Consider the following 9,416-nt stretch of genomic DNA (forward strand, 5'->3'; position numbering starts at 1 on the left):
AAGAATAGAAATTACAAATTTAGTTCTTGTAACTAGCATTGGCCGAGGGTTAATGTTTTTGATGCTTTAGTGTTGGTAAATACATGGCTAACAACAATGAATATGGAAGAATCACAAGGGATGAGATACAAGAAGTATGTATGTAGTTGAGGTCAGGATTAGGCACCCAACCTTCCTATCTTGAATCATCCATTTTCCCATTAGTCATCATCACTATTATAAATAGATATTAGTCTGTTTGGTACATATAAATCTTTTATTTTATGACTACCGAAGGACATTTAGCTAAATGAAAAAATTTAATTTTATTGGATAGTGGTCGTATAAACTTTTAGAGATCTTTTTCATTGGTTGTTTTACACTTTTTGCAGGTACTAGTGCTTGGTGTCGGTGCAAAGGGATTGTTAAAGTTGAAAAAACATGCAGAGGAATATGCGTCTTTATTTATGGAAGAATTAGATGCAAAAATATTTGAAGATCTGTTGTATATTAATCATTCTCTCTCTCTCTCTCTCTCAACACACATACACAAAAAAAATGAGTTCATCATACGATTGTTATAGGGATATGGATCAAGTTTACAGCATTGCTTGATATTGTTTGGAAATAAATTTAACTCGAGTGAACGACACACTGAATAGTCTCAGAGGCTTCTGTTTTGATAAATATGTTGCTGAAGTTCAAGACGGTTATGACCGGTTTATGGTTTTTGTAGGATTTATAATTGCATTAATGTCATTAGTTTGCGGTCTCATAATAGCAGCCGACTTGTGGAGTGGTTTCCGCAAAAGGAAATACTGGTTTCCGATCAGATATTTTTTACAACAATGCAACTCTTATAATCATTCCTCTGACATTGGGATTGTGTTCAGACAATACTACTTCAATATACAATACATTGGATCAAGCAACCAAATTTGCGAACGTTGTCCTGTTTATCCCCTTACCGAACATTAAATGCCTTCTTTGGCATCAAAACGTGAGAAAGAAACATGGTCAGATTTTTCAGGTATTGGTATTCTTATTTTGGGTGTCGTTTTTAATGCTTGTTTGTAAATTAGAAGCAGTATTAGTGATATAGATATAAAATACTTTGTGATTATGATCTGCGTGATGACAATGGGTATCTCTATTCGCTTTGTTACAAAAGCATCATGTACGAAGTTCTTTGGAAGGAAATACCAATGCATATGTTTCTGGATGATCAAAATCAGACACATAGATTCTTTTTTGAGAGTCTACAAAGGCTTGTAGAAAGTCACTAGTTAATGTGAGAAGATTGTGAACTAGAGTATGTTTTTGCAACAAATCAGTTATCATTTTTAATGAGTTTGCTTTGTGTAGCCAATTTTAAGCAAACCCTTTAATAAGGATAACTGATCTTTGCGAGAACATACTCTGGCTCATAATCTTCTGATATTAGCCGGTGACTTTCTACAAGCCTTTGTAGACTCTCAAAAGAGAATCTATCTGCTTGATTTTGATCATCCAGAAACCTCTTGCTTATACATTGGTACTTCTTTCCAAAGAACTTCTTACATGATCTTTTTGTAACAAAGTGAATAGAGATACCCATTGTCATCACGCATATCATAATCACAAAGTATTTTACATCTCTATCACTAATACCACTTCTAATTTGCAAACAAGCATTAAAAATGACACCTAAAATCAGAATACCAATACCTGAAAAATCTGACCATGTTTCTTTCTCACGTTTTGATGCCAAAGAAGGCATTAGATGTGCGACAAGGGGGATAAACAGAAGAACGTTTGCAAATTTGGTTGCTTGATCCAATGTATTGTAAATTGAAGTAGTATTGTCTGAACACAATCCCAATGTCTGATGAATGTGTATAAGAGTTGCATTGTTGTAAGAGAAATATCTGGTCGGAAACCAGCATTTCTTTTGGCGGAAACCACTCCACAAGTCGGCTGCTATTATGAGACCGCAAGCTAATGACATTAATGCAATTATGAATCCTACGAAAACCATAAACCGGTCATAACCGTCTTGAACTTCAGCAACGTTTATCAAAACAGAAGCCTCTGAGACTGTTCAGTGTGTCGTTCAATTGAGTTCAATTTATTTCCGAACAAGATCGAGCCATGCTGTAAACTTGATCCATATCCTTATAACAATTGTATGATGAACTCATTTGTGTGTGTGTGTGTGGAGAGAGAGAGAGAGAGAGAGAGAGAGAGAGAGAGAGAGAGAGAGAGAGAGAGAGAGAGAGAGAGAGAGAGAGAGAGAGAGAGAGAGTTGAGCAAATTGGATTAGAAGAAGAAAACGAACAAACAAGGCAAAGATGGATTTTAGATGAATAATTTTATTGCATCATCTACATCCTAGAGGCCACTTTGGCTCCACCATTATGAATATGATTGATATGAAGTTCCTCCACCATTATCTAAATATACTTGATATGAAGTTCTTCCACCATTATCGAAATATGATTGATATGAAGTTCTCCAATGTTCCCTTCATACCGAGTCTAGTTCGGATTTTGTTGCTTCAACATCATTATTCTCAGGTAAACACGTACCAGGCTCCATAAATTTGACATTGATATCGTCCAATGTTAATGGAACATGTTCGTTTATCTATTAGGGTCTGCTCAGTCCACTCATACATGTGTTGCACAAACATTGGATTTGATTGGAAAGAACAAATCGAGGAAGGATTACCAGTGATGATCGATGTAGGACTACGTGGTAGGCCAACCGGCTAAAGATTTAACACAACAACGAGGCAATGGCCGGTGAGGGAGAAAGAAACATGAAGAACTGCTCATCGGGAAATGGCAATCGAAGGAGGCAGTAGCTCAGCCGACAAAAAAAAAAAAGAGAAATTGAGCGGGGAGGAAAAAGCGTGTGCCGGTGAGCGAGTGAGGGAGAGCTTTAACAGGAAATTAGGAATTAGATTCGGCTTTCTTAATTTTATTTCTTTTAAATTTTAAGAATGCCTACAATTATTAAGTAAATATCTTTTAAACTACCATTAATTGGTAAATAATTTTTTTATGTACAACTTTTAGTAAAAAACTCCTCTATTACTTATGTTCTAGATCGACTGCACTTTACACCAGAATTACACCATATTCTTTTGATAAAAACCAAACATCCTGCAACCATTTATCATCCTACTACTTATTAACAGTAATAAACACAATTAAAGTAAATTGTAATGATTTGTTATTTTCTTCGTAATACATCAAATCTAATCTACATTAGTATTTTGTTCAATATACAACAGATGTACAAATATTTTTGCATCTAATTCTTCCATAACTAAAGACGCATATTCCTCTGCATGTTTTTTCAACTTTAACAATCCCATTGCACCGACACCAAGCACTAGTACTTGCAAAAAAATGTAAAACAATCGATGAAAAAGATCTTTAAAAGTTTATACTACCACTATTCAATAAAATTCCATTATTTTCATTTAGCTAAATATCCTTGAATAGTCATAAAATAAAAGATTTATATGTACCTAACAGAATATAATATCTATTTATAACACTAAAGCGTCAAAACCCTTGGCCAATGCTAGTTATAAGAACTAAATTTGCAATTTCTATTCTTTCAAATTGAATAAATGAGAATCAATCAAGCAAATATAGGAACGGAAAAGGGTATAAAAGAGGAAGTAATATGCAAATTGGAGTAGTTGTATAGAAATGTATTGTAATTAGTGATGCCCGGTGTCCGTATGAACATTTTTTCCTGCATGCATTAACTTAATTTAGAATGTTCTTAATCACAAGTAAGACGAGAAACTTGCTAAATGATTCCCAAAGTCTTATAGTTTTCTCTCAATTTCTTTTCGGTACTTGATTGTTTGATTAAGAAAGATTCTAGCAAATTTATCTATAATAATGAACATACCATGCCATTACGGGTAGACTAGGTGCAATAATAACTCTCATGATTTGGTGCTACTAAATACCCATCTAGAGTTGTAATTCCCAAGCTCAACTTCACATGTAAAAGCGGGGAGGGTGAAAATAAAAATAATCACCACCAAAAATCATTAAGGTGAAAATGAGTTATAAAAACCGTCTTTAATGATAAACTTAGACATTAAATATATTTTAATACTTATAATACAGTTTTTATGTATTAAGTAAGAAATATAGAATTTAGATGAAAGTAAACCAGCTGTAGTAAGTTGTTTAGAGCTTCAAAGGTCATAATATCCTACTTTGAGTTAACCTACAGTGACACCGATCCATAAAATTAGCATAAGATAAGTGCTTAAATAGGTCCTAAAAGGAATAGAAGTAACACTAAAAAAAAGTCTTTATTAGTGACCATTATTCTAGTGACGGCCTAAAATTTGGTCACTAACAACATCATTTATCGCCATATATTAAGGGGATTTTGACTTATTAAGGTAATTAAGTATTTCAAATGTTCATATATGAGTAATATTGTTTTTTTTGTACTCATTTACCCAATTAACTTTTTTCATCCGTTCAAAAATAACCAACATTACCGACTATTACTTGTTTTAGTCAGTAAAATTGATTTAGCTCGATTGAAAACATTACGTGGAATCTTACATGGCCATTACACCCCTTTCTCATTTAATTAGGGCTCGTCATCGTCAGCTAACACACCTCGATTACCTTCTTCTATGAGAAATCAATCGATACATCAAATCGACGATTAGGGCTTGGAATTGAAGTTGGAATTGAAGTCGACTGCTAGCATGGCATCCTCATCTACAGGTTTGTATGTATCTGTAGATTTTCATTACAATGGATTCTTTTCTCCAAACCCATTGGTGTACTTAGACCTCGTAAAAACAAATGTACGTGATGTGGATTTTGGGGGATTTACATATAAAGAGTTTCTTTTGTGGCTTACGAAATTAACCAATGGAGCCTGTGATAATGTCTACTACTGTATGAGAAAGGAAGCTTGTGCGAGGGTATTAGAAGAATCGATAGTGATGCTGATTATTGGGAGTTTGTGGAAACTGTTTATAGTCTGGAGACTGATAGTCTTGAGAGTGAGTTAGATGTGTACATTGACCACCGAAATGAACCAATTCTTGATTGGGCTGATAACGAGTTCTTAGCAGATGGTAAAGGGTATGAGTCGGATGAGTTGGATGAAGAGGATGACAAGGATTCTGAAGTTTCAATGACAATGGAATATGAACATGAATGGGATGATGAAGAGGAATAATACTTTTGATAAAACTGTTCGAGACCCATTCTTGGACAAACTTTCAGGGCATATTAGTGATGATGATGAAGAGGAAGCAAACAATGGGAAGCTTAAGGATGTTGTGTTCCCTGTCCATAATGAGAATCAAGAATAGGAGCAAATGGTGCCAGTTTTGGGTATGAAGTTTTCTAATCCATTGGAATTGAAGTTGTGTATCACCAACTTTGCAGTAAAAAAATAGATATGATTTATGGTATGAGAAAAGTGATCATGAAAGGTTATTGGTAAAATGTTGTAAAGGTAAGACAAATAAACAGGGTAAAGGTTGTCCCTTTAGGTTGTGCGCAACCTAGATGAGCAGTGAAAAATCATTCCAGATTAAATCTCTGAATGATATGCATAATTGTGCAAGAGTGTTCAAATTTGGGTCCATTGTTACCTATAAATGGATAGCAAAGCATTTCATGAATCATATACTTCAAAAACCAAAGATGAGTATAAGGAAGTTGAAAGCTAAAGTCAGCAAGAAATTTAATTTCATTGCAAGTGTTCGTCAATGCAGAAATGCAAGGAAGTATGCATTTCGAGAGATAGAGGGTACTTTGAAAGAGCATTATGCAAAAACATAGAGCTATGGAGAAGAGATAAGAAGGACTAACCCTGGATCAACAGTGAAGATGGATGTAGATGTCATGCCTGATGGAACCACATATTTCTCAAAGTTTTATGTATGTTTCAAGGGATTGAAGGATGGATGGATTGAAGGTTGTAGGAGGGTAATTAGACTAGATGGTTGCTTCCTAAATGGCATATGCAGAGGTCAGTTGCTCTCTGCTATAAGTAGAGATGCAAATAACCATATATATCCCATTGCTTGGGCTGTTGTATCAGTGGAAAGTAAAGAAACATGGAAGTGGTTTATTGACCTTCTAATTGAGGACCTTGGAATGGGAGTTGGGCATGGACTAACCTTGATATCAGACCAACACAAAGTAATCAATTTCTATTATTTCCATCTTTATTTTAGCTTATGTTATGTTTTCGTTGTTTAAGTTTTCTGTCTATTGCTGACAGGGATTACTTGAGGCTGTGAAGGAAAGGGTCCCAGCAGCAGAGCATAGGCAATGTGCTAGGCAAATATGTGCTAACTTCATGAAAAGGTTTAAGGGCCAAATGTTTAGAAAGCTTTTCTGGTATGCTGCTGCAGCTACTACCCCTGCAAAATTTGAACAACACATGAATGAAATCAAGAAATTAGAGCCACTAGCTTATGACAATTTGATGGAAAGGGACCCTAAAACTTGGAGTAAAGCATTTTTTTCAGACTAATAGGGCTTGTGATGCATATGAAAATGGTATATCTAAGAGTTTTAACTCTGTGATTGAAGTTTTCAGGAAGAGACCACTAATCACCATGTTAGAAGAAATTCGAATTTATGTGATAGAGAGGCTTTATAGACAGAAGATTAAGGGGCAATCTTGGGATTTAACCATATGTCCTACCATTAGGCTGAAGTTGTCCAAGCTTAAGGATCTTCAAAGGTAAGTGCTTAAAAATGTTTGTCCTTATGTATGTTTGTCTTTTAACATGTTTGTCCTTATATATGTTTGTCTTTTAACATGTTGTAAATCCCTAATTTGCTCGTGTATCAATCAGATCTGTTTGATGGTGCGGAATCCCAATCAAACGGATGATGTCAGATCAAATAGAAGAGAAGGAGAAGAAGAATAATATGAATCTCTGTATGAATTGATTAGAATTAAAGTTCCAGATACAAAAGATTCACACAAAATGCTCTCTGGCCGTAAACTCTCTTCTCTCTGGCCGTAAACTCCTTAGGGTTCATCAATCTCTACTCCTCACCCTAACACCTATATTTATACTTGGAGAACATGGGCCGGATAACATGGGTCGTAAATGGGTTTACGGTCGTAAGGTGTTTACGGCCGTAAACTCAACTGTAAACATGACCGTAAACTCCAAAGTTATTACAGAATAATACAATTGCCCAGAAAAGCAAAGTATAAACCATATTTTGACCCAACAATCTCCCCCTTGGTTTATAGCTTTCTTTTCTTAATTGACCCAACAAGCTCCCCCTAAAAAGTAGCTAGCTCTTCTTGTCAATCTTCAATGGGAGCTTGGTTTCAGCTTTAACCTTCGATTTCTTCACAACATCAGGATAAACATATGAATCTTCAATGAATGACTTTATCTTGAGAACTTGAGCTTTTCTTCAAGATTTGACATTGAACGCACATTGGGTGAGGAGGCTTCTTGTACCGATTCTTGAAAGATAACGCTTTCAGCTTGAGAATCTTCAGAGAGAACATCAGAGAGAACAAATCTTTTGGATCGCTTCAGCAGGTTTAAGATAGCAGCTGACTGATTGAGGAGGCTTCAATGCAATCTGTCAAATAATCTTCAATTTCTGCTTCACCTTGCTTCTGGGGTTGAAGGATTGAATGTTGAAAGAATAATCTTCATTTCTTGCTCCTTTGAATGAGAATTCTTCGATGCTCACGGACGAAGCCTTTGGCTCAGAAATCTTCAACACAAACTCCATGAGTTTCATCTTCACCTGAAATCACTTTTCAAGACAAAACAAAACTAAAAGAAAACTTAGAACAAAAAGTAAAACAGAAATAACACTATTTTTGATTTTGAATTTTTTTTTTTAATTTTTGTTTGATTTTTTTTTTATAAATTTTAATTCTCCCCTAATATTTAAATTAGAAGAACACTATGAACAAACTTAACAAAAACAAAAATGATATCTAACTTTAAGAGTGATTTGGGATCAAAGTTGTTGGACAACCTTATTCCACTTGTCGATACCCTTATCTTCACATCTTCGTCTGATTGATCGCCAGTATTGTGGTCCACTTAAACATGAAACATTTGTGACAAGATTTGGACAATTTACCAATGACATGATACATGCATATATCTAATAATAACTTTATTATCATGATTGGCCCTAATTATTAAATAAAATTTTCTTATGACCATTTAACTGACTACAACCAGGGATATTGTTGTCCACCTAAATCGAGCAGCAAGATCTACAGACAAGCTGTATGTGTTCAATTTTAAGTGTACTAGAACATGTTTCCCGCTTCCTGATATGCCCCAGCCATCAAGAACTTGCAGAGTACTCCTTACACCGGGTGAGCAGACAACCATTCAGAGAGAGGATAGATTCAGATTGCTATTACTTATTGTTTCAGAGGGGTTGAGAAGTAGAAGGTTGCATATGTTGTGTACCAGGTCGGATTGTAAGTCACGCAAAGGAGACAGCATATGGCTAACAGATGAGAGGAATTTCATATATATAACATGCAAAGAAATAGAGTTGCATATGTTGTGTACCAGGTCGGATTGGAAGTCACGCAAAGGAGACAACATATGGCTAACAGACGGAAAGAAAGAAAATGATATTCTACAGACCTAATTTATTGGAATTTACCAGTCGCCCCATCCAACCGGAATTAAGGACAAAATCCGCACATCGAGGAAAAGTAAATCCACAGTTCTAGATACGGGTTATTTAATGTGACCGGTAGAATCCCATGTATATCTCCCTGCCCAACCTATCCGAGCGTCGTGACATCAGGTTAAACGGATCTAACTAGGTCAAAGTTTGTCAAGACCTTAAATTCATTAGGTTCAACTCTCCCTAGTCAAGTCCATTTAAAAACTTTCGTGCCTACCAGCGCATCGAACACAGAGCGTAGATAATTCAACTTAGGTACGTTACGCCGATTTAGATTGCCCGTTATCACTTGCTAATTTCATTTCCCAACACATCTCCCTCAAACACATTTCATTTACATCATATTTTTTGGATTTTCTGATTTTGTAATGTTTTTGGATTTTTTTTTAATATTCTAATTTTTGTTTTGTTTTTATTTCTCCCCCTAAATTTGTACATAGGAGAGAAACGAAAATAAATGCGCAAATTTAAACTATCCTAAAACAAAAATTAGACTTTAAAGTGAATCAACTCAAGAAAAACTCAGGAGAATAGAGAAGAAAACGCAAACCGTAATTCACCGATTGAATCTGCATTCAGAAGGTCTGAGAACAGCACGCGTAATCTCAGAACAGATCCGAAAATTCTTCATATTATTAAGCACTAACCCCATGAGTGATCCCTTCCTTTCTTCCCTTCCCGCAAAGGACACATACTCTCAAATAATGTTTTGAGTGTTGTACAGTTGAGAGATGTCCC

General features: G+C 35.3%; 1 protein-coding gene across 1 annotated transcript; it reads left to right on the top strand.

Moving 5' to 3' along the window:
• Positions 1–5,858: 5,858 nt before the first annotated feature.
• On the top strand, positions 5,859–6,848 carry LOC128132783 (uncharacterized). Its single transcript, XM_052769739.1, has 4 exons — positions 5,859–6,173; positions 6,256–6,487; positions 6,570–6,723; positions 6,839–6,848. Exons 1-4 carry the CDS (start codon positions 5,859–5,861, stop codon positions 6,846–6,848), a joined length of 711 nt encoding a protein of 236 aa, XP_052625699.1.
• The last annotated feature ends 2,568 nt before the right edge of the window (positions 6,849–9,416 follow it).

This window comes from Lactuca sativa, chromosome 3, assembly GCF_002870075.4.
Source record: "Lactuca sativa cultivar Salinas chromosome 3, Lsat_Salinas_v11, whole genome shotgun sequence".
NCBI lineage: Eukaryota > Viridiplantae > Streptophyta > Magnoliopsida > Asterales > Asteraceae > Lactuca > Lactuca sativa.

Bases quoted from the DNA above. Each gene is read 5' to 3' on its own strand.
- LOC128132783 (XM_052769739.1), top strand. From the start codon at position 5,859: ATGGATGTAGATGTCATGCCTGATGGAACCACATATTTCTCAAAGTTT. The intron at 6,174-6,255 runs GTAATCAATTTC...TATTGCTGACAG, and splicing joins TGATATCAGACCAACACAAA to GGATTACTTGAGGCTGTGAA. The intron at 6,488-6,569 runs GTAAAGCATTTT...CTGTGATTGAAG, and splicing joins AAGGGACCCTAAAACTTGGA to TTTTCAGGAAGAGACCACTA.